Genomic DNA, 25,347 nt, shown 5'->3' on the forward strand with positions numbered 1-25,347 from the left:
GGGAAAGACTCACACCTCCCAGTCTTTGGATCAGTCAACCCAGAAATTGATACACTAATGCTCTCTATCTAAATGAATGAAAATATCTTATCATTTACGGCTGAAACAATGAATAAAGGATCAGGGCCTTCCAGCACACGACTGATGAATCACAAAAGGAGTTGCTGGTTTGCTTTGCTTTGCTTTTGATCTACGTTAGCCTCGGCTGAGGTGGCATTTTTAATAGAATCATATTAAAAACAGATGTAATTTTATCCTGGAAATAGAATGTAGATTTTATTATTTATTTATTTATTTATTACATTTATTACATTTATATCCCGCCTTTTTTCCTCCAAGGAACTCAAGGCGGCATACATAATCCTCCTCCTCCTCCATTTTATCCTCACAACAACAACCCGGTGAGGTAGGTTGGGCTGAGAGTCTGTGACTGGCCCAAAGTCACCCAGTGAGCTTCCATGCACAAGTGGGGACTAGAACCCAGATCTCCTGACTCCCAGTCCAGCACTCTAGCCGCTACACCACACTAGTCTCTAGCTAATTTATGAATCCAATTACAACAGAGTGGAATAATCTTTCAAACAGATTGGATAAGGGATTACACGTTTATTATTCTAGTGATATAACTCACTTTGAGTTGTGCCAGTTTACGGCAGAAGTCGAAGGAGATTCTTCTCGCTCATCTGGACATAAACATGGATATAAATCTAAGTAGCAGTTTAGGAATTACCCTCCAACTCTGCAGTGTCAATGCTCATGCAATGTATGTTCTTCGAGTTGTCTTTGGCCAGATTCTGGGGTCAAGGGAATGAATGGTGCTGCCACACATTTCACAGCAAGGTCACAGCCTGTTGTGGGGGATCTATGCCTCTTCCTTAGCGATGGTGCTTCTGATGCAGGGTGGTTTGCCACCACTCAAATTGCATAATGCATTATTAGCTTCTTGTGCTTTCCCAAAACATGGAGATGGCCACTGGCAAAGATTAGGCAAAGAGATTAGACAAATCTACAGGCCAGGATCCAGAGAACTATTTAGGCATTCTCAGTCCTTGGGGAATGCCCAGCAAATTAAATTGAATGAATGAATTTATTTATTTATTCATTCATTCCATTTCATTTCATTTCATTTCTATGCTGTCCAATATTTCCAGTAATAGTCAATGGGAGACATGAAGATCTGGATTTCTGAACTGAGAGTTGGATTCAGACCCAAGTCAAATCAAACAGCCTCTGAATCAGTCTGAGACAAAGCAGGCTGTTGTCTGAATCATCAAATCAGAGTCAGAACTGAATCTTGTGGTTTACTTTTTTTTAATTAAAATTCTTAATCGCCCATCTGGCCGGTCACCCAGCCACTCTGGGCAATGCACAGCAACACAAACAGTTTTAAAACAATAAAATTCTACATTAAAACATCATATTTCTAAAAATACCCTAACCCACCCCAAATGCCTGCCTGAACAATCACATTTTTAATGCATTTTTAATGGTTGGTGTACATCCCTGATGGATAGAAGCTGGGCGGGCGGGGGGAGGGGGCGGTGTCCCAGTCACTGCTGCTCACACACGGAAGCTTATTTGCAGACATCCATGGCAGACATATGGATGGCAAGGGGGCAGAACATGTGAGGGATATGAAATTGGGGGCAGGACCTGTTAGATCTGTGATTGCCCTGCACACGAGTACTGCATGAAAATCACTTATGACTTTTCACTTTCTGAAAAGCTGCACATGAAGTAGAAGCTGGATTTGGCAATGGTCTAGAAATGGGGCAAGAAAGAGAAAAAGAGGGTAGGATTGGCAACCCCAGGATGAGCGCCTGGAAAATTGGGAAATTATTTTTGGCATTAAAAAGATATAGAAAGCAAATAACTATACCTATAAAATAAATGTCTTGAAAACAGTTATGAAGGCAGTCTTTCCCTCAGCAGGTAGCAAAGTAGAAAGACTGGATTGTTGGCCATTAAAAAAAACACAGATTAAAATATTCTTATAGATATAGAGTGGAGGGAGGCATGGGGGATGGGAAACCAACCATCTTGGAATATGGAAAACAGCAGTTTTTTTTCATATTCGAAGTTAGTTTGTTAATTTCTTCACCCAGCAGGAAATAAAAGCTAGAAGGAGGAAATGAGAACTGCTGTTATATATTTTTTTCATAAGAACTCGACAGAGAGAGGGAAAATATGAAAGCACCTTTTATGGTAATTGATAATATAATTAAAGTCTTTTATGAGAAGAGGAGAAGCAAAGCAGTCATACAGCAAAAAGTGTTAGAAGGAGCTCCTTTTATTTCTTTCCCTCCCTAATTCAAGAGCAAGGAAATGGCTGTGTTTATAACTTGGTGGTAAATAACTGTTTTCTTCATTCTTAGGTGGTTATTTACTTTCATAGTACCAACAAACACTCTTCAACTAGACTAGACTCATAGAAAATCTTCAGGCCGCATTCTTGGGTGCATGTTCCAAAAATACAGCGGTTTGCCAATTACCATTCTGAGGCTCAGGACCAGCTTATATTATCAGCAGAATCCAGCAGTAACACTCATCTGGATCTGGATGGGGTCAGGGATGACCTGAATCTCTTAGAAATGAGCCACATTTCAAATTAAGGCAGGAGACAGATATATAGACTTTGACTGGTGAGCCCTTGGTAGATCCAGCCATCTTATTTGTGATTAACATTTTATTGAAATATTTTGCACAGGACCAAACAACCCTATTCCCCTTTTCCTCCACCTCCCTCACCCGTTTACCTCCCTCCCTGCTCCCACCCCTCTTTTGCATTTTATACAAGTATGCATGTATATATGCATACATACATTTTGGGAAAGAAATGGGAAAAGGCAATTTAAGTAAATATATATCACCGTCCACCAACCCAGTACCTTCCAGATGCATTGGATGTCAACTCCCATCATCCCCCAGCCTGCACAGGGAAGGCTGATATATAATGAACATACACCATATGAAACACTCTTGATGTATAGCTAAAATCCACACAATTGACATTCCCTTCTGGCACGGCTCAAGTAGCAGCTAGACCATAAAGCAAACGGATCACTGTTTTGCAACAGAACTTGCAGGTGTGGGCAGGGCATGATTGGGCATCTGTCAAAGGCCCACACCCCAGCAGGGGCCCGCTGACAAGAGCCCCCTGGAGTTTCTCCTCCACCCCTGTAACCGGCTTGTTCACCTGCCTTTTACTCTGGCCCAGACAGTGGTAGTGGTAAGAAGGAGTAGATGCAGTAGATGCCATTGCCTATGAGTTCTTTGCCTGTCAAGCAGGCAAGTAGTACCAATGATGGAAAAGGGGATGAGGCGCAATAGCAGCTGATGACAATGGTGGTGGGATGGTAGACTCACTGAGGGAGTGGGCCGACTGAGGGTGTCTTGCCCAAAGGCCCTCAAAAATCTGAAAATCAAAAATCTGAAGCTGGCACTGGATGCGGGGGCCCTGATCCAAATCAGACCCATAGTTGGGGGAGGAGGGTTAAAGTTACCCTGCTGCACATGCTAGGATCCCAATCCAGATTGTGGGCCCTGTGCCTACTGTACAGTAAAAATGAGGGGGAAGGCAATTTAAAGTACTATCACTTTTGGCCCCAAGAGAGCCCCTTAGCTGCCTTATACTGACTCAGTCCATTGGTGCATCTAGGTCAATATAGGGATGGGCGAATCACCCTATTTCTTCTCCATGTCAGTTTCATATGAATTGAAGTCCTATAACCATTCTGCCCAATTTCCACATCAGTCTGTAGTTTTCCAGGGTTTGGCATTGTGCAGGGGACCTACACAAGTACTGACATCTCCCCACTTCAGAAGTTATCCCTCCACCTTGCAGAGTGATGATGATGGAGTGGACCCGGTGCTAATATGCTCATCCGGGGTAGCGTGGCCACTTAAGCATCACCATAAAAGAGGAAATGCATCACCAAAAAAGAGGAAACTGATTTGCACAACATTTGCATATGCAAATGCATGTGTATTGGTGCATGTTTACAAAAATAACTATAATTTAAATAGAAAGGCAATATATCTCATCACAGGGAGAAGATGGGCTAGGTGACCTGTGTGCCTGCTCAGTCTGCTGTCCAGATGCTGACTGAGGATGGGCAACTTCAAGGCTCCTGCTGCTCTCCCTACTTATGATTCTTTGATTTTAAACCAGACTTGGACTAGACACGTCTTCAAATAGAGAACATCTTCAAATAGGAGACCGTCCCCTGCCAGCTCCCACAAATGGAGGACTGTCCTCTGTAAAGTAGGACACCTGGCCACCCTACAACTCTCCCCCCTTGAGTGTTTCCCTCTCGAGAAGTTGAATGCCTAAATAGGGCTCCTGGCATTGCATGCATGCAGCACAGTCCCATGCGTGTTTACTCAGAAGTAAGTCCAACTGTGTTCACTAGGACTTACTCTCTTATAAGGATTGCAGGTTTTACAGGCTTATCTGCCTGAACTGTCTCTTAGGCTTTTGCCATGCAATTGCTTTTGTTCTGGGGATCATTACAAAAGAACAGCTTTCTCGGGAACTTTCTGAGCCAGATTTGAGAGTGCCTGCGATTCCCCCGCGATTTTGAGAGGAGGGTTCTCAAAAATGGCAAAGTTCAGCAACATCTGGCAACTGGTCTTGCTTCAGCCTTCTTGAAATGCTAGTGAGACATTTCGAGTAGATATATTACCATTCTAAACCAGATGCTTGTGACAGTATCATTTGAGGAATGGGATCCCTCCCCCACCCTCACCAATTCCAAGTAAAGTGAAAATGGTCATTAAGTTAAAATGCCTTTTGAGCAGAAGACAGATTTAATAGTTTTTTATGGGCCATTTGTACAGTGAAATGTCATCAGTCAGCACACCATGGCTCTCAGGGATGCAGTCAGGAAATTAAAAAAATGTTTTGGAAAAGGGCAGTACTTTAACTTTGAATTCAGTGCTGTGGTGTCAACCCTGCTAATAGTGATTCTGCTATGCAAAACAGAACAAACTGAAATGGAAACACATCACAGTTCACCAATGAGGGCACAAAATTATTACACTGCCAGTTTACTGAACTGTGCTTTCAGTTATGAAGCAGGCCAATGGTTACTAGAAGCATAGCTTCCAAATCCTGGGAAGTACTAGTTCCCCTCTACTCAGCACTGGTTAGGCCTCATCTGGAGTACTGTGACCTGTTCTGGGCACCATACTTTAAGAAGGATGCAGACAAGCTGGAGAGGGTTCAGAGGAGGGCAACAAAGATGATCAGGAGCCTGGAAACAAAGCCCTATGAGGAGAGACTGAAAGAACTGGGCATGCTAAGCCTTGAGAAGAGAAGTCTGAGGGGAGATAGGATAGCGCTCTTCAAGTACTTGAAAGGTTGTCACAGAGAGGAAGGCCAGGATCTCTTCTCGATCCTCCCAGAGTGCAGGACACGGAATAATGGGCTCAAGTTACAGGAAGCCAGATTCCGGCTGAGCATCAGGAGAAACCTCCTGACTGTTAGAGCAATACGACAATGGAACCAATGACCTAGGGAGGTGGTGGGCTCTCCCACACTGGAGGCATTCAAGATGAGGCTGGACAGCCATCTGTCAGGGATGCTCTGACTTGGATTCCTGCATTGAGCAGCAGGTTGGACTCGATGGTCTCATAGGCCCCTTCCAACCCTACTATTCTATGATTCTGGGAATAGAAATATGTTTTCCCCAATATGTAGCATAGCTTGGGCTGACACAACACAACAATCAACACTCAAGGTTGAGTATGGGTTGTCATTGAACCGTGAGTTGTTGAATCATGTTGTGTTGTGTGAACTCAGCCATGCTAACAACCATGGTTTGTTAACCATGAACAACCCATAGTTCACAACCCAACAACAAACCATGGGCTCTCTTTGTGGGATGTTCGTGGTTTACAAACCATGGTTTGTTAGCATGGTTGGCAATGCAGCAGCCCACATTTCAGCAACAGCCCAAAGTTCAACGACAACCCACACTACCCATATGCAACCTTGAGTGTGGATTATCATATGGCTGGGTTGTGTCAACCCAGCCATAGAGTCAGAACAGCCCCGGCTCCCTGTCACTCTCTGCTGTGACCAAGAAACAGAATGGAAAGCTGAGCTATGCAAATGAGTGGGTGTGGCTGTATGGAAAAGGGCAGAATTGGTTCTCAAAAGCTCCAGTGAAGTTCTGTGGAACAAAGGTAGTGGCTGTAATCAACAAGATTGCTGGAAGAAAAGAAAAACCTGCTTCTACCACCATGCCACTCAAAAAAACATGGACAAATGGACAGTGTTTTTCCCCTCTTCCCCGCAAAGTCTTCTGGACTGAGTACATGCCTTTGAGAGGTGTTTTCCCATGTAAGTTAATGGTGGCCACTCATTGTTACAAGAGAAAAAGTAATCACTGTAGGTAACGACAGACCTGCTGGGTTGTGCCCCAGGGGATTTTTTCTGTCAGTGGGGTCTTGAAAGCTAGCTACGGACGCAGTGTGCTCTGGGGGATAACCTCCATGGTTTACTCTGCCAGACTGCAGGAGGCTTTATAGGCCACAGGGCCTATGTGGCTTGTTCCAGCTTTCTTGTTCTAAGATCCTGTGAAATGGCAAACTCTGTGAAACAGGCACTGTGTTGGAGATTTTGAATGCTAAGTGCCACATTCAAAGCAGAGAATTATTAGGAAGGGGTCCCCTGCCCCTGGAGGATCAGGGGTTCGATTTGTATCAAAGTCTGCCAGGGCCAACATTTTGTAATCAGTCAAGTAAGAAGGATATGGCAACTGAAATGGCTTTTAAGGACACACTTTGACTGCTTCACACAATATTTGTGTTACCGATCGCCATGTATAAAATATGTGTGAACTAAGTCATTTCTCTCACCATTGGCTCTTGGCTAGGGCTGATGGGAGTTGTAGTCCAGCAACATCTGGAGGACCACAAGTTGCCCACCCCTGGCTTAAGCCTTCATCTGCAATGGATAATGCCAACCTACCTTACAGGTTTTGTACACAGACAATGCATGGTTGTTGTTGTTCAGTCGTTCAGTCGTGTCCGACTCTTCGTGACCCCATGGACCATAGCACGCCAGGCCTTCCTGTCCTGCGCTCTCTCCCGGAGCGTGCTCAAGTTCATATTCATTGCATTGGTGATGCTATCTAGCCATCTCATCCTCTGCCGTCCCCTTCTCCTTTTGCCTTCAGTCTTTCCCAGCATCAGGGTCTTTTCCAGGGAGTTTTCTCTTCGCATTAGGTGGCCAAAATATTGGAGCTTCAGCTTCATTATCTGTCCTTCCAATGAGCACTCAGGGTTGATTTCCTTTAGGATGGACTGATTTGACCTCCTTGCAGTCCAGGGGACTCGTAAGAGTCTTCTCCAGCACCACAGTTCGAAAGCATCAATTCTTCGGCGCTCAGCCTTCCTTATAGTCCAGCTCTCACAGCCATACATTACTACTGGGAAAACCATAGCTTTGATTAGACGGACCTTTGTTGGCAAGGTGATGTCTCTGTTTCTTACTATGCTGTCTAGGTTGGCCATAGCTTTCCTCCCAAGGAGCAAGCGTCTTTTAATTTCATGGCTACAGTCACCGTCTGCGGTGATCTTGGAGCCCAAGAAAGTAAAATCTGTCACTGCTTCCATTTCTTCCCCTTCTATATGCCAGGAAGTGATGGGGCCAGATGCCATGATCTTTGTTTTTTTAATGTTGAGTTTCAAACCAGCTTTTGCACTCTCCTCTTTCACCCTCAACAAGAGGCTCTTGAGATCCTCTTCGCTTTCTGCCATTAGGGTGGTATCATCTGCATATCGGAGGTTGTTGATAATTCTCCCAGCAATCTTAATTCCGACCTCTGATTCATCCAACCTGGCATTTCTCATGATGTACTCTGCATATAAGTTAAATAAGCAGGGTGACAATATGCAGCCTTGTCGTACTCCTTTCCCAATTTTGAACCAATCGGTTGTTCCATGTCTGGTTCTTACTGTTGCTTCTTGACCCTCGTACAGGTTTCTCAGAAGACAGGTAAGGTGGTCTGGTACTCCCATCACTTTAAGAATTTGCCACAGTTTGTTGTGATCCACACAATCAAAGGCTTTAGCATAGTCAATGAAGCAGAAATAGACGTTTTTCTGGAATTCTCTTGCTTTCTCCATGATGCAGCGAATGTTGGCGATTTGATCTCTAGTTCCTCTGCCTCTTCTAAACCCAGCTTGTACTTCCGGTAGTTCTCGGTTCGCATACTGCTGAAGCCTAGCTTGTAGGATTTTGAGCATCACCTTGCTGGCATGTGAAATGAGCGCAATTGTGCGGTAGTTTGAACACTCTTTGGCATTGCCCTTCTTTGGAATTGGAATGTAAACTGACCTTTTCCAGTCTTGTGGCCACTGTTGAGTGTTCCAGATTTGTTGGCATATTGAATGCAGCACTTTAACAGCATCATCTTTTAGGATTTTAAATAGCTCGGCTGGAATACTGTCATCTCCGCTAGCTTTGTTGTTACTAATGCTTCCTAAGGCCCACTTGACTTCACTCTCGAGGATGTCCGGCTCAAGTTCAGTGACCGCACTATCATGGCTATCAGGGACATTCAGATCTTTCCTGTATAGTTCTTCTGTGTATTCTTGCCACCTCTTCTTAATCTCATCTGCTTCTGTTAGGTCCCTGCCTTCTTTGTCCTTTATCATGCCCGTCTTTGCACAAAACGTTCCCTTGAGATCTCCAATTTTCTTGAAGAGATCTCTAGTCTTTCCCATTCTGTTGTTTTCCTCGATTTCTTTGCATTGTTCATTTAAGAAGGCCTTCTTGTCTCTCCTTGCTATTCTCTGGAACTCTGCATTCAGTTGGGTATATCTTCCCCTTTCTCCCTTGCTTTTCGCTTCCCTTCTTTCCTCAGCTACTTGTAAAGCCTCATCAGACAGCCACTTTGCTTTCTTGCATTTCTTTTTCTTTGGGATGGATTTCGTTGCTGCCTCCTGAACAATGTTACGGACCTCCGTCCATAGTTCCTCAGGCACTCTGTCTATCAGGTCTAATCCCTGAAATCTATTCCTCACCTCCACTGTATATTCATCAGGGATATGATTTAGGTCATACCTGAACGGTTTAGTGGTTTTCCTGACGTTCTTCAATTTAAGCCGAAATTTTGCAAGAAGCAGCTCATGATCTGTGCCACAGTCAGCTCCAGGTCTTGTTTTGACTGACTGTATGGAGCTTCTCCATCTTTGGCTGCAAAGGACATAATCAATCTGATTTCGATATTGACCATCTGGTGACGTCCATGTGTAGAGTCGCCTCTTGTGCTGTTGGAAAAGAGTGTTTGCTATGATCAGCATGTTCTCTTGGCAAAACTCTATTAGCTTTTGTCCTGCTTCATTTTGTACACCAAGGCCATGCCTGCCTGTTATCCCGGTGATTTCTTGACTTCCTACTTTAGCATTCCAATCCCCTATGATGAAGAGGACATCTTTTTTTGGTGTTAGTTCTAGAAGGTGTTGTAGGTCTTCATAGAACCGATCAACCTCAGCTTCTTCGGACTCAGTGGTTGGGGCATAGACTTGAATTACTGTGATGTTGAATGGTTTGCCTTGGATTTGTACTGAGATCATTCTATCATTTTTAAGATTGTACCCCAGTACTGCTTTTCCCACCCTTTTGTTGACTATGAGTGCTACTCCATTTCTTCTAAGGGATTCTTGCCCACAATAGTAGATATGATGGTCACCTGAATTAAATTCGCCCATGCCTGTCCATTTGAGTTCGCTGATTCCCAAGATGTCGATGTTCAATCTTGCCATCTCATGTTTGACCACCTCCAGCTTACCTTGATTCATTGATCTGACATTCCAGGTTCCTAAACAATATTGTTCTTTACAGCATCGGATTTTCTTTTCACCACCAGGCACATCCACAGCTGAGTGTCCTTTCGGCTTTGGCCCAGCCGCTTCACTCTTTCTGGCGCTACTTGGAAATACCCTCTGCTCTTCCCCAGTAGCATATTGGACACCTTCCGACCTGAGGGGCTCATCTTCCGGCGTCATATCTTTTAGCCTTGTGATACGTTCCATGGGGTTTTCTTGGCAAGAATACTGGAGTGGGTTGCCATTTCCTTCTCCAGTGGACCACATTTTGTCAGAACTCTCTGCCATGACCTGTCCGTCTTGGGTGGCCCTGCACGGCATAGCTTATGGCTTCACTGAGTTACGCAAGCCCCTTCGCCACAACAAGGCAGTGATCCATGAAGGGGACAATGCATGGTACGCAGTTTGAAACTGTGTTGCCAACTTTTCAACTGGCTGCTGTAGCTGTGCTTTGAGAACAGCTTAATGGGGCATCCATTAGCAGGTGACACTATGTGTCCATGCTGAGAAAGGCTTGTCCTATAGAATTTGTCCAATAGAATTTCAAGTTACTGTGATAGGTAGAAAAGGCTCCCAATTCAGATTGAACCCCTTACGCCTACTTTAGAATAAAAAAGAAGACATATCTGCTAGTCACAGATTTAAAATAATTTATCTTTTGGCCCTAAGAACCATGTGCCTGTTCATGTACTATTGACACATGGAAGTTGTACCTGTAATTCATGTTGTTCATGCGTAAATTGTATTCAGAAATAGGAGATCCTGTATTGTGTAATGGCTAGAGCAGCTTTCTCCCACCTGATCCCCCCCCCCAGATGTTTTGGTCTTCCAACTGCCATCAGCACCAGCCAGTATGGCCAATGGTCAGGAATGCTGGTTGTAATCCAAAACATCTGGAAGGCACCAACTTGGGGGAGACTGGGCTATAGAATGGAGCTCTGCTGTGGGAGAGCCACATTTGAATTCCTTCTCAGACATAATACTCCAAGTGTGCCCATGGGCAAGTCACTGGGCTGGTTTGCACGACAGGGCTGACACAGTGAGCTGTGGTCATGCCAGATGTGTGCGGTCACCATATTGAATTTGCAACCCCCAATCAGAGGTTGTGGTGTGACGTGCAAACCCAGCCATCATGGGTTATTCAAGGGTTAAACAACCCCTGCATAACCCTTGACTAGTAATAGGGTTATGCCAAGGTGGACGGGTTCACAAAACATGCTGCAACCCCCAATTGAGGGTTGTGTATTCAAATTGCCAGCCACACACACCTAGTATGCGCCACAGCTCATCATGGGTTATTTAACCCATGATAACCCACCATGTCACGTGAACTCGGTCACTCTCTCCCAATAGTGTTATTGTGCGGATAACAAAGGGTAGCTCCAGATCCTCTACCCTGAGCATCTTGGAAGAAGGGTCCAAATGGGGCAATGTGGTAGAAATAAAATGGGGAGGTTTCCAAGCGTAAAACAGTGTAAAAGTAGCCTTAGGAACTTAGGTTGGCAATTTTACTACAGGGATGGATTGGGTTGCAGCAGTCGTTTGGGGCTCTGATGGAGCTGGCAGGAGCCTCAATTTGGTCAGATAAAGGGGGTTGCAGTTGTAAATGGATTAATCATAGAACAGTAGGGTTGGAAGGGGCCTATAAGACCATCGAGTCCAACCCTCCTGGGGGGGGGGGTCTGAGAGGGCTTACAAGCAGGCGTGTGTGTGTGTGTTAGAGAGAGAGAGAGAGAGAGAGAGAGTCAAAGCTTCAGAGCTGTTGCAGGGAGAGTTTGTATCATTCCATGGATGTGAGCCTCAAACTTTCAAACAAATGCCAAAGTGTGATAAGTGATTAAAGTAATTGTGAGTGAAAATGAAGCTATAAAATATTACAGGGCACAAGATTCAGCTGAATCATTGAGAGATTTGAGAAAACGAGTGAGAAAAGGGTGCTGAGAAACAATTTCATACATTGGGAACTGAGCAGATAGACATTATACAAAAGCCCAGGTAGGATCCGAAACATTTGCGGGGATTGAGATCCCTCTAGCTGACCCCACCACCTCACCACCCCCTAAGTACTCTGCGGGCAGTATCCTTACAGTGTCATTCCACAAGCATAAATTACATTGCACTAGCATAAGAGACTTCTAGCACAACACCAATAGAGTTAGCTTGTGTGACGGGACTCTTCAGAGAACACATCTTGCAAGCTAACGCTATTGGCATCGCACTAGAGATCCCTTACACTAGCGCAGCATAACTGGCATTTGCAGTAGGTCACTGCCCTATGTATTCAAGGCCCCCTCTACACAGGAACCTATGTGCATATCTTCCAGCTGTACAGTCCATACCACCCATTTTTACGGGATTCAGTTTGCATGTTCAGAGTTTAGGTTCCCGACCCTAAAGGCAGACATCAGGATGAGACAGGGACAGTGATTTACCAGCAACAGGTACCAGCAACTGGAACATATGTAAACTGAAACTGATTTATAGTGTAATCCTATGCATGTCTACTCAGAAGTAAGTCCCACTGAATTGTCTACTCAGAAGTAAATCCCACTGGGCTTACTCCCTGGTAAGTGTACTTAATAATGTTTCCATCTTTCCTGGGATACTTGGGAACTGTATTTGGTGGGGAAGGGGGTGGTATCTCTAACAGGACATTCTCAGCACCCTCACCAAACCACAATTCCCACTGTTGCTGGTTGCTGCTTTTGTGGGAAACCATGGCAGTAAAGCTGGGCATGTTTGTTCTGTAGCAGCCTTGACACTAAAATAATAATTAAAGAAGACATAAACCCCATGCTGGTGTAGTTTTAACTTACAGCAACAGAGACGCATTCCCAGCTCTGATTTTCATTTTAAAGCACGTCAACTGTGACATATTCATGTAGATTTTATGAGGGCGGTGGGGGGGGGAGAGATAGTTTGTTTCTCCAACCGCTTGTTGATCATTGCTGACTATTTCTGTGTCAGTGTTGGGTTTGGATTGGATAGAACATGAATGCCCCCTGCTGATAAGCTTCCAGCCATCTGCTTTGCAGCAGCAGGATCATAAATCAGACAGATAGACCTGAATTATTTTGAAGTTACTGAAAATAACAACAGCAACGATGACTAGTTGCTAGCCAGGGTCTTTCAAATGCATGTGCCATCATGACATTCTCAGCAGATCCATTTTCTCCAGGAAGAACTTGCTTAATTGCCATTCTGATTACAGTTGCCTGGTCCCAACCCGGAGATGACTGCCCTGTTCTTTTAAAGCCGCCACTCAGTCAGGAGATCAGGCAGCTGCAGTTTCTCTCTCCAGTTTTTCCCTTGCTTCTCCCCCCACCCCCTTTCAAGTGCATTGTGCAACAGACTGGGAGAAAGGGTCTGTTGAAAGAGCCCCAGGAAAAACTAGAGAAGCCACAAGAGCATTTAACATTTAAAGTTACCTGGGGATTCTCTGGGTTGGGATGTGGCAACCTTGATCCTTATCCTCCAAGAGGAAAACAGAGCCAGGATTTCAGAACATGGGGAAAATCACAGTGTAAACATCACCTAATCCTCTTTGGTGGTCTGGCACTGTAATATTGTTAGCTCTGGGAAAAGAGGCCAAGAAGCGATAACAGACACACACACGCACCCAGCTCCATATCAGACAGAGCAAAGAGATGGGGAAAAGGAACCATCTAGGCACCAGCAAGCCGGAAGGAAAGGTGTAGCAGCAGGGAGAGATTTCAGAACCAAGCACCGCATTGCCATGCCTGTCACTAGCACATCGTGGAGAAGGCTAGCGCAGAATTGTAAAAGTGCTACTTTTCCAGTCACTTGTGGCAAATAAAAATGGCCTTGGACTGACTGAGGAAGGGAACTGTTTAAACTGGGAGACAAGGGCTGCCAGGTTGCAACCTGGATATTTATGCTGTACCTTTAAATTCACTGGTGAAGTGGGAGATGCAGCAGCTGTGGCTTAGAATCATCATAGAATAGTAGGGTTGGAAGGGGCCTACAAGACCATCGAGTCCAACCCCCCTGCTCAGTGCAGGAATCCAAGTCAGAGCATCCCTGACAGATGGCTGTCCAGCCTCGTCTTGAATGCCTCCAGTGTGGGAGAGCCCACCACCTCCCTAGGTCATTGGTTCCATTGTCGTATTGCTCTAACAGTCAGGATGTTTCTCCTGATGTTCAGCTGGCATCTGGCTTCCTGTAACTTGAGCCCATTATTTCATGTCCTGCACTCTGGGATGATGGAGAAGAGATGCTGGCCTTCTTCTCTGTGACAGCCTTTCAAGCTTCTCCTGCCTGTTTTTTTCTTAGAAACTTTCATATGTCCCCCCACTCCACCACATCTAGCAACTTGAACATTTGCCGAGTCAGTAGGCAGGGGAGCAGACCAAAGGACCGGGGTAGAAAGGGGCAGAAGCTGTGGGAGTGATCCCCCGCACTTCATCAATTAATTTACAGCACAATCCAGTATGTGTTTACTCAGGAGTAAGTCCCAAGATATCCAGCAAGGCTCAGTCCTTAGTAAGTGTGTTTAGGACTGCAGCCTTAAAGGTGTAGCATGAATCTCTGGGTTGCAACCTGGCTACTCCATAGAAGAGAATTGGTTCCCTTCCATCCCAACTCTCAGGCTAGTAAATAGTTTTTCTGGACTACCAACGTTTTGTGGACTTATTTGCAAGGCTGAGCTATACCAGAAGCCTTCTCCCTGGGATATTTGCTTTGCACATGGAGGAAGCATTCGATATAATGGCAATTTTAACCATCCCATTCCCCCATGTACATTTTGAGTTGATATTTACTGTGCAGAAGGCTGTACCACTGCCTGTTTGGATCTGTTCTTACTTACTGGATAGCCCTGTGGAAGCCACTGTCAGCTTGTTCAGTTTCCCTTCTGTACTTTGACAATAATCCTGATCTAGAGTCCTAAATGAGATGAGGCTTGTGAAAAGCTACGGAAAATGTGGATTGGAGCCTTCAGTTAGTTTGGTGGCATGAGCTTTGGAGCATCAGTACTTTTGTGCTCCTGTTAACTTTCATTTATTTTCCTTCCATTGCAATATTTTGACTGCAATCCTATAAACACTTACCGAGAAGTAAGTCCCATTCAACTCAATGGGACTTACTTCTGAGTAGACATGCATAGGATTGCATGTTAGACTCGTAGTTCCAAATGTCACATTTAACCATCCTTTTTCAACAAAAAACAAAAGGGCATTCACTGTGTGAAGATTAAGTGAAATTCCAGCCCTTCTTTGGGAAATTAAGTGGTGTTGGAGGGGGAATGTATACAGCAAAGGGAAAGACATTCTTTAAACAGCATTGTCTGTCTGCAGAAAATCCAAGGAAGCGTTAATCCCCCCCCCCCCCAGCTGCTTAAGCCTCTGCAGATCTGCTTTAGGTCTAAGTAGAAACATGGATGTATGGAGCTCAAGGGCTACCTAACGCTCTGCTCTGTTCTGCACTTAACACCGTTTCCAAATGAAAAAGAAAATAAAATCTGAACTCTGCAATGTGGCCTAAAGCATCATTTCTTTAAGGAAACGTTTTAGGAGATGGTTGAAACTGACTGCAGGGCAATAATACCTTTATTAGAGACAACTAAAATGTCACAAAACAGTGAACAACCTTTCAAGGAAAGGCTGGATGTTAAGCAAAACTACAAGAGAAGTGATGGGGGGCGTGGAGTGGGGGGAAGGCTGGGCACAATGGAAAAGCCTCAAAGTCTGCAGTTCATAGCAGTCTGAAGATGGAGCATAAGAAGTGCTCAATCAGATTAGAGCAGGGGCAGGCTACGAGATGTTGTGGACTACAGCTCCCTTAACCCCTGACTATTGGCCCTGCTGACTGGGGCTGATGGGAGTTGTAGTCAAAACCATACAGAGAGCATCAAGTTTCCTATTCCTGGATTAGACAGTGGTAGTAGGTGCAAAACAAATGTGAGGTTGCCTCGAGGGCAGGGCCAGAGTCAAGGGTAGGCATGCTCAAGCACTTGCCGAAGGCCCACACCCCAGCAGGAGTTCACTGATGAGAACCCCCTGGACTTGCAGCTCCTCTTTCCCATTGCAACCTGCTCGTTCACCTGCCTCTTGCTCTGGCCTAGGCCATGGTGATGGTGAGAAAGAGGAGCAGTAGATGCCACGGCCTCCTTGCTCACTGGCTGCCTGCCTGTCAAGCAAGCAAGCAAGCAAGCGGCAGCAGTGCTGAGGAAGAGGATGAGGATCAAGAGCAGCTGGGGACAATGGCAGTGAGCAGGTGGACTCCCTGAGGGAGGGGGCCCACGGAGGGAGTGTTGCGCAAGGGCGCTGGGAAGTCCGGAGCCAGCACTGCGCAAGGGCTGCTGGGGCAGAGACACCACAATGGCAGAGCACAGCCTTCCCCAACCTAGTGCACTTGAGATGTGTTAGACTACAGTGCCCATCATCCCAAGCCAGCATAGGCATTGGCCATTGCCGGTAATAGGTCTACCTGGTGTGAACGTCAAGGGTGTTCAAAGCATGTTTAATTCTCTGGGCAGAAGTGGAACCCCCAGAAGTGGAATGCCCTGTCAAGGGAGCCTTCCCCACCCACACCCTGCTGCTTACTGCCAGGGCTGAGGGCTCCTTCAGGCTCCCTGGGCCCTGGGGAGCCTGCCCGCTCAGTCCTCTGGTTCTCAAGGCCTGCGCTAGGCCAGTAGGTGGCTGCACTGTGCTCTCTGCTCTGCCTGGGGCCCAGAAGGCCTCACCCCCACAGGCGCATTCCCTGCCCACCCACCACCACCACCACCACCACCTACAGAGGCAGCCTGAGCACTGCAGCACGGAGGAGGTACTCTGCAGCACACAGCAACACTGGCTTCCCCCACTTCCCTTCTTCCAATAGGTCAGCCTTCCCCAACCTGCTGCCCTCCAGATGTTTTGGACTACATTTGCCATCAGCCAGGTTGGGGAAGGCTGCAGCAGGTGCGTGGCAAGCCCTTGGGTTTATCATCTCCTCCCCCATCAGGTTTTGTGTTCACACCTGTTCTTTGGCATGGGCCCTGTTTTATCCTTATCTCTGCTCTTCCCGTCTTTCTGCAATCCTGCTTTTTCCTCTGTCCCAATTTTGGGTTCACAGATGAATCCCTGTTTCAAACACATCGCTACTTTGTTTTACATTTACATATATGCTCTCACTGCACTGTACATTTAAAGACCACTTGAGAGACACCCAAAACATCCTATGTTGCCTGCCTTGTACAGCTGTAACATTTTACGTATGTGTCGTATGCTCAGCCGTTCCACATTGTAACATGAGTGTACCACATTAGGTGTTGTTCTTGTTGTTAAATTTGTATTCTATAAACCAGTGACCTGAGCAGGAGGTTATTATTTTCTTGACTGTCATTTTGAATGTTGGTGGTCAGGCGTCTGTATATGCGAGCAAAGTTGCTTAATTTTCCAGTCCAATTCAAGACTTTTGATTCATTGTGCGCGTTGAAGTCACCTGGAATTCTAAGGCAACACTAGATGGGTCTCTAAGGAGGTTTAGTTTTGACTGGCAAAGGTCCTTTTGACAACTGATGTGAATACTTCTTCCTGTTCCCCCAGTACTCACTTCGCCTTCTGCCTAAAAAAGGGTGTGTGTGCCCAAGACAGCTGAAATGGAAGTGAGAAATGTTCAGCTTGAAATCTAAGTTGATTCTCCCCCTTCTCCCCGACGTACACACACGCACACACACACAGCTTGAATTGCCAGTCTTAATGAAATGGTGAATGAAATGAAATATTGTCCAATGAGAGGATAATGGCATATATTAGGATGGGGGTGCTTGTGGTTTAATTTGAACAAGGTTGTTCTCATTTCTTTCCATAAGAGGGCAGTGTGCTTCTTTCCTGCATTTCTGTTTCACTGACTGTATTTAAATCTAAGGGCTGATTCTTGTTTTCATTTTTTAATACAGTCACAGTTCTCACAGGCGCGGGCTGGGGTGGGCTTCTCTGAAATGGATGCGCAGCTGGCTACTGCTCCCTGTTGCATATTGAATGCTTAGCCCAGTCACCTGCCCCTGCTATGAACTTGTGCCCTAGTGGTTAGAGCAGAGGTGGAGAATGTTCCCTGGCCCAGGGTGAGAATGTTGGTCTAGGACTGGGAAGACCCTGGTTCAAATCCCCACAAAGCCATGAAACTCACTGGGTGACCTTGAACAAGCCGCTGTCTCTCAGGCTTACTTGCCTCACAAGGTTGTTGTGAGGATAAAATGAGAGAGAATCATATTGTGCTGCTTTGAGCTCCTTGGAGGAAAAGTGAGATGTAAATGTAACTATTTATTTATTTATTTATTTAAATTGTGTTATTCTGAAGGAGCTCAATGCATAGTAAAGGGTAAATGCGCAGATACCTGCTAGAAAGTTGTTTTATTTGCGTGATTGCTTTCCTGAAAGCAATCCCAAAGGCTCAGGAAAAGTAGTACAGTTGCCAGCTGACCAGAAAAAAACCACCCTGCCCTGCTCTTGTGCATTTAACAGCAGCTTGATCTGTAGAAATCAATGTACATACACACGCCCCTTTGCAGACATCTACACTTAGGAGCCAGAAAGCTCCACCCCCTCCATCCTGCAGATGTTGGCCCTATGCGCGGAGGACATGTATGAATAGGCCTATTGTATGTTAACTTATCACTTCATAGCTCAGAGCTGAGTGAGGTAACTACCTCAATTGAAAAGGGTTGTGTTTGAGTTGATATGACACTTCTGTCTGTTTCATACAAGAGTACTGTCACTTGACGATGTCATCATTAAGCATTGAACAGGCTGAAAGAGCTTAATCAAAGGTGTAGAGTGCTTAGAATGATGTTTGTCTGGCCTATAGATGGGCCAGGAGTGTTCTCTGTGGAAGCAGCATGGGCAGCCTTCAGAACCAGTTGTTCTATAGATGCAAGTCTTGAAGCTGGGTCTTCTTCCAGTACAGATATGTCATTGTGCCCCAGTTGTAGGTCTCGGAGGTAGAGTCACTTTAGGCCAAGGGAATGCAGTCCTGTAGAGCAGCTCTTCTCATAACTTATGGATCAGACTTCTTGTGTCCAGAGGAGTCCATCAACCCCAACGAACAGAATTCATCTAATAGAGAATAAGTCCCAGATCTGGGGCTAAATCCTATTTGAGACACATGGAAGGCAAATCTCTAGGGTATGTTGGGCCTAAGCCATTTAGGGTTAGGATGTAGTGGGGCTCTGTTCCAAAACCCCAGGTACCAGTTGTGGGGAAAGTGCTTCTGGAGCAGAACCTGGACCTACTGCATTCTGGTGGGTTCATTCCAGAAAGAGTGATAGGCAGGCACAATGCAGCCCTGGGATGTTCCTGGTGTGCTATGTGTTCACTTCACAGGTCTGGCAGCTTCTAGTACCATCTCTTGCTATTCTGGAGACCTTCTGGTAGGCAGGGCAAAGCCTGCTCTGGGCTTGTGACAACAAGCTACCCTGATCCCTGCTTGCATGATGAGCGACAAGGACATCCCCTTGCCGTGCTGGAAGCCTTGGAGTGAGCACCTCTGTACATGCCTGGAATGGACTGTGGAATCCATTCTGGAATCCAGAAACCCGTTCTAGCATTGTGGCAGATTTACCCCAGCTTCACCAGAATTTTCCTGAGCAAAACCAGGAAATTATGTTGTTGTTGTTGTTTATTCGGTCAGTCGCTTCCGACTCCTCGTGACTTCATGGACCAGCCCACGCCAGAGCTTCCTGTCGGCCATCGCCACCCCCAGCTCCCCCAAGGTCAAGTCTGTCACCTCCAGAATATCATCCATCCACCTTGCCCTTGGTCGGCCCCTCTTCCTTTTGCCTTCCACTTTCCCTAGCATCAGCATCTTCTCCAGGGTATCCTGTCTTCTCATGATGTGGCCAAAGTACTTCAGTTTTGCCTTTAATATCATTCCCTCAAGTGAGCAGTCTGGCTTTATTTCCTGGAGTATGGACTGGTTTGAGCTTCTTGCAGTCCAAGGCACTCTCGGAATTTTCCTCCAGCACCACAGGAAATTATACATATCTCTAAACTAAGGTTTTGTAGTTTTCAAACTAACACCCTGACTTAGGCCTGGAAGAGTGGAGTCTTCATTGTCAACAACAGAGAGAATCTGATCTTCTTCCTTGGAAAGGAAATAGTGTCCTGAGTATTTGATCTGATCACAGTGTGGGGATTTGTATTCTGCTTTCACTTTTGAAGGCCTGGGAGCAAATTAGTTGCAGGGCTCTTGAGACTATTCGATTCAGGATCTGTAAGCAACTTTACTGATGCAAAACCTATTGGGGAGAATGCAGTCACCACTCCTAGCCTCCTGTAGGCCGTTTGTATCACAGCCTGTGAAAGCAATGCAGTAAAAATAGAAAATAGGAAATGTTGTGTTCCTTTCATCAGTGTTTTGTGTGAAACCTCTAATACCTTTAGGATCCTTTACTAAAGTTGTAAATATGCTACTTTTAATAATCATGAAAGAACCACATAGAAGTCAACCATTTTTAAAATACCAGTTGGTGATGGATGAAAATAAAGATTTTTATAAAGGACAGAATAAAAACATGGAGAAAGGTTCCCCACCCTCACACTGATGCATCAGAGAAGAAAACACAAAATGAAATGTTTAATACCAGAGTACAATTGGTTCTTTATGTAGAGCAAGCAGATAAGAACACCAATATTTTTATTGATTCCTGTGCTGTTTATTGTTTATAATATTGTATTTTATTTTATATTTTCACTGTGTTTTAAAGGGGCATTTTAGTTTTTTAACTGGTTGTAATCCGCCCAGAGAACATTAGTTATTGGGTGATTAGAAATGTACTAATAAATAAATAAAGAAGCCCTGCTGGATCAGAGCAAAGGGCCATCTAGCCCAGCATCTGGTTTCCACTGGTGCCCAGCCAGCTCTTTCCAGAAAGCATGGCTTTCCCTACATAGTTGCTGTCACAAAAAGCACACACACACTCCACCCCCACTAATTCCAGGTCTTGGCTCTTTACAACCAGGAGAAGCAAACAAGATAAGTCTGTGTGAGACAGGAGCAAAATGTGCCCCTTATATTCTGCAGGGTAACACCATCCCCTGTTTTGTTCCTTGTCTCTCTGGCTGGGGAGCTTTCTTATGCCTGGCTTTGTGAGCAGGTTCCTTGACTGCCCAGCTTCTTTATCTTGGAGCCTGGGAAGTTTCCTTAAGCTGACTCTTTGGGGGCTGGGCTTAGGGACCGCCCATTTTGCTTCTCCCTGGGGTCGAAAGCAGAGACCTATTTTCAGTGGTGTAGTGGAGCCAGGACTTGCAGAGATATAAATCGGCACTTTTTGATTAGCGGGGACGCTGACTTCATCTGCCTCCATCACCACCCCTCAGAATTTCCTGTTCCCTCTGAGTTTGGTTGCAGTCCTCATGGGGGGGGGGGGATTTTCCCAGCAACAATATATTGTTCCCTGTTGTAATGCAAAGACTTTTGGGGTGGTCTGGTCTTGAGTGGGCAGTTAGGACCCATTAGCATGACAGAGGACCTGTTCCTGGTGGAGATGAAAACTGCTAGAAACTGGTTTGTTGATACGGATCCACACAGCTGCCTGAAGGTTTGGACTCTCCTTGGGGCGTGGCTATGGAGACTGTCACGATGGGCACCTGCACTCCAAAATTTACCGCCAGACCACTGCCTATTTTCATCAGAAAATGGCACGGCCTGATGGATGGCCCAACTGCTCTGGCCCTCAGAAGCCCAAATTTCAAGCTGGAATTCCATGACACACTTATCGGTGGTGAACTTTGGAGAGCAGGAAAGTGCCTGGCAGCACCATCGTGGTTGCATTCGCCATTGCTCCTGGCTCTTTTAAGGCCAGAAGGGACAGCTCTCCCCTGTGCATTAATGCTGCAATGGAAGGACAGCAACAAAGTGGGGTGGGAACTAGGGCAAACCTTGCAAAACGTTTACAAGGCTGGTCTAACCACCAGCCAAGTCCCTGTACAAGTGACTGGGGACTGGGGGGGGGGGGTGTCACAGCAGCATCATTGCTGGATGGATTTGGCTGCCTTCTTGACCCCAAGCTGTCATGTTCCCAGCTCCAAAATGTCGACCAGGAAGCATTAGAAGGCAGCCCTGCTGCCTTCCCCTTAAATCCCATTTGCTGGCTGGGATGGTAGTAGCAGCAGCGCTCCAGCCCCACTTAGCGTGCTGCATGGCTGCGCCCCAGGATGAAAGGCTCCTGTGGCCCTTTGGGAATGTCATTTCTCCAGGACCACTGACATTTCAGGGGGCTGGATAGGGAGGAGGGGGGATTTGAGGCTTCACTGATGGGGTGGATTCAGCTTCCTTGACTTCCAGGGAAATATCTCTGCTAATGTCTGACCCAAAGCTGTCACGGTCCACGTCATCCATCCTAGACCTGGCTCAGGCATTTTTGCAACTGACCTGTGCATTCGTATGCAGTAGCAGTGGGCAACATCTAGGGGTCAGGGGGCTGCATTCCCCCCCCCCCCGAACCTACCAGGAGCAGCACTTCACCCCACTGCCTTCAAAATTGTCACCAAATTTGCCTCAGCAGCAAAAAAATAATACCAATAGAAGAACACAAGTACGGAAACATAGCAAGCTCACATGGAAGCCGGAGAGATAAAGACAGAAAGTAGGTGGGCAGAGAATATCGGAAGATGCTTCGGTGTCTCATATTGCCTCCCCTCTTTGTGAAACTCTCTTCTCGGCTACATTTGTATCAACCAGAGTAAACCTTGTCTGGACTTTTTGCATCAGGGGTTCCTTTTCCATCTGTGGGTCAGTTCCCGGGGGGGGGGTGCTCCAGTGTGGGCTTTTTAGCCGGTAGAGCCTGCCTTGCGGCTGGCCGGCCCATCCCATTGGCATCAATCCGTGCTGCCTGTGACAGCAGCATGCTTCTTGACAAAGCAGGCACTGCTATCTCTCCCATCCCTTTTTGCAAGGCGTGCTGTGGTCCCCGATTTGATCGCAGACTTTCACTAGGTTGGAAAGGGGGTGGGGGAGTTCCCCGAAGGTTTATGTCACAGATGTTGTCGAGTGAAGACACCAGCCTGAGCACTCGCTCACTAATGTTGGCATTGCTGTCGGGATGGAGGGTGGCCGTTGCGAAGTTGCTCGGAGGCGCCGCTGCTAAACAGCTGCTAATGTCTCTGTGTAAACCATGCTGTACTTTCAGCTCGTCATTATGGCTGGGACCGTTCTGCTCGCCTACTATTTTGAGTGCACGGACACTTTCCAGGTGCATATCCAAGGCTTCTTCTGCCAGGATGGAGACCTGATGAAACCTTATCCAGGAACAGAGGATGAAAGCTTCATTTCTCCACTTGTCCTCTACTGTGTACTGGCTGCAACCCCAACAACAATTGTAAGTAGATCAAATGGGAGGAGGAGGAGGAATAATAATAATAATAATAACAACAATAACAATAACAATAATAATAATAATACAACAGCAACAACAATACATGTCTTGGCTTTTAATTCTTTACTGCTGATTTGTTGCGGGGAGAGAAGAAAGGGATGAAATATTGTTCCCCCCTTCCCCACCAAGTCCTTCTTTCATGGTTCTAATTGATGGGGATTTGCTTGGAAAGAGCTGAAAGTTGGCAGATTAATAAAATCTGTGCTGGCCATTCATTACCCCATTAATTATCTGCACACGATCGCACAGTAGGACAAAGCTCCATGTTCTGTGTTGCTCGAACACGGTGCAATAGCTGTGTACATCTCTTTTGACAGATGGTTTGCATATTTATGGTTCAAGCACAACCTCAGGATATGAATGCTTGAGGCTGAAATCACTCCTATAATATCAGATTTTAATGAAACTGAAGAGGGAGCATGCAGAATGTATGAGATTCTAAATGGATTGCTAGATGCAAAACAGGCAGTTTTAATCAGAGTTTCTGACAACTGAATAGTGCTCATGAGCTGATGCAAGGCACTTTCGCAAATCTGATTTCAGTTTTACCTGTTCTTTTCTATATGATTCCCACACCAAATGTTGAAAAGCCCTTGCAAGTCCAGGAAAGCCATTCTTAAGGAGCAAAATACCAAAATGTGCTCTTAATACACTCTTTTCACAGTACACATTGACTCTTTTGTGCTTCAAAACAGAGTCTGCTGCTGGCTTAATTTTAAAAATCTGGTTAAAATGAACTGTCGCAAGCAGATTTGTCTGGATTTTTTTTTCTCAGTTGACTCCCCCACCCCATCATGATATGTTTTACTTTGTGTTTTCAGCATCATCTTCACTTTCATACTCCTGCATGCATTTCTGTTTATGCTCACCATTTTATCAAAGTTAGGGTCAGGTAGGAGACGTGATTACGCCAGTGTCTCGTCAAACACTTCTTTCGTTTACATGTTCATTGGCATGTGGCCCCGTATCAGAATTAATAAGGGAACCCTTTTCACAAAAAAAGATGGACTGTGTATATTAAAAACACCTAGATAGTCCAACATCTATCCATTTAGGCTTGGGGTGCACATGGGGCAGACATCGACCAGTGAAGCTGTTGGGGAAGCACACTTACCATATATTATACAGATACATTGTTCCTAGTCCAGCGTCAGGGGGAACTGGTTCTGCAGGATTGCAGCTGAAGCCAGCTGTGTATAGTACTGATTGGCTAAGACACTTGTGATGTCACAAACCCACCGTATTCCCCACCCCCACCCCCCCGTCCCTGGAGAAAAATTTAAATGGATTTTCCTTTCTTTAAATAACAAAACAAAAACAAAAGATCTAAAGCTACAAACAAATGTTTAAATTGATAAATGTTCTTGCTACACTTTAAAAAAAAAATGTGAAAAAATGGAGAGCCCACTTGAAGGTTGCAGAGCAGACGAATATAGATGACTGAGATAAGCATTGAAATTGCTGAGAAGGATGCCTGTTGAATGTGATGTGAAGGAGGGAGGGAGCCAGAGGGAAGAAATGAAACAATTTGTAAGACTCAGGAGTGTTCAGCCCCCTCCTGCTTTCACTAAACACATGTGGGGGAGAAGGATCATGCTTGCTAATCACACCCCCTCCATGCCGACACATGCTGTCCATGCATCCCCAGTGGCCGAGCATCCCGTGTCAGTGTGAAAGGACTAAGTGCACATGTAGGGACTCTTCTGCATGAATGGGAAACCCGGCTAATCAAGGTTCCCACACGTAGGGAGGAGCCACTGTGCACATGAGCCTGTGCAAACGTAGGGCCCCTTCACACTGGTGCTGAACACACAGCTGCAGGGTGCGTGGCCAGCACATACTTGAGGAGCTAACAGGGTGAGAGATGCAACTGTGCACATAAATGGAATGCATAGGGGAGAAGGGTGTGAGTTTAAGTCAACCCTCCTTTGGTCAACTTCATTTCATGCTCCCCTGAGAAAGAGTTTGTAAATGAAGACATTGCTGTGCCGTGCAGTGTGGAAGCGCTGTTTAAGTGGAACGCTTAAACCACCAGTGCATCCACCTGATCCAGGGAGTTCATATTGGTATCCTACGTTCCTTCTAAGGAGCTTCGTGCACCTCTGAGCATGGGCAGTGACTTGCCCATGGCT

The 25,347-nt window shown here is 45.8% G+C and overlaps 1 protein-coding gene across 1 annotated transcript in view; it reads left to right on the forward strand.

The window, feature by feature from the left end:
- Nucleotides 1–25,347, forward strand: part of PLPPR1 (phospholipid phosphatase related 1) — a 211,406-nt gene that overhangs the window by 142,374 nt on the left and 43,685 nt on the right. Inside the window, exon 3 of the mRNA XM_084834727.1 lies at nucleotides 22,970–23,158. Coding sequence (XP_084690853.1) covers nucleotides 22,970–23,158 — 189 coding nt within the window. The remainder of the gene's footprint in view (nucleotides 1–22,969; nucleotides 23,159–25,347) is intronic.

The sequence above is a fragment of the Heloderma suspectum genome, chromosome 2, assembly GCF_057233095.1.
Source record: "Heloderma suspectum isolate Gila_16-S chromosome 2, 16-S_ref, whole genome shotgun sequence".
Lineage (NCBI taxonomy): Eukaryota > Metazoa > Chordata > Lepidosauria > Squamata > Helodermatidae > Heloderma > Heloderma suspectum.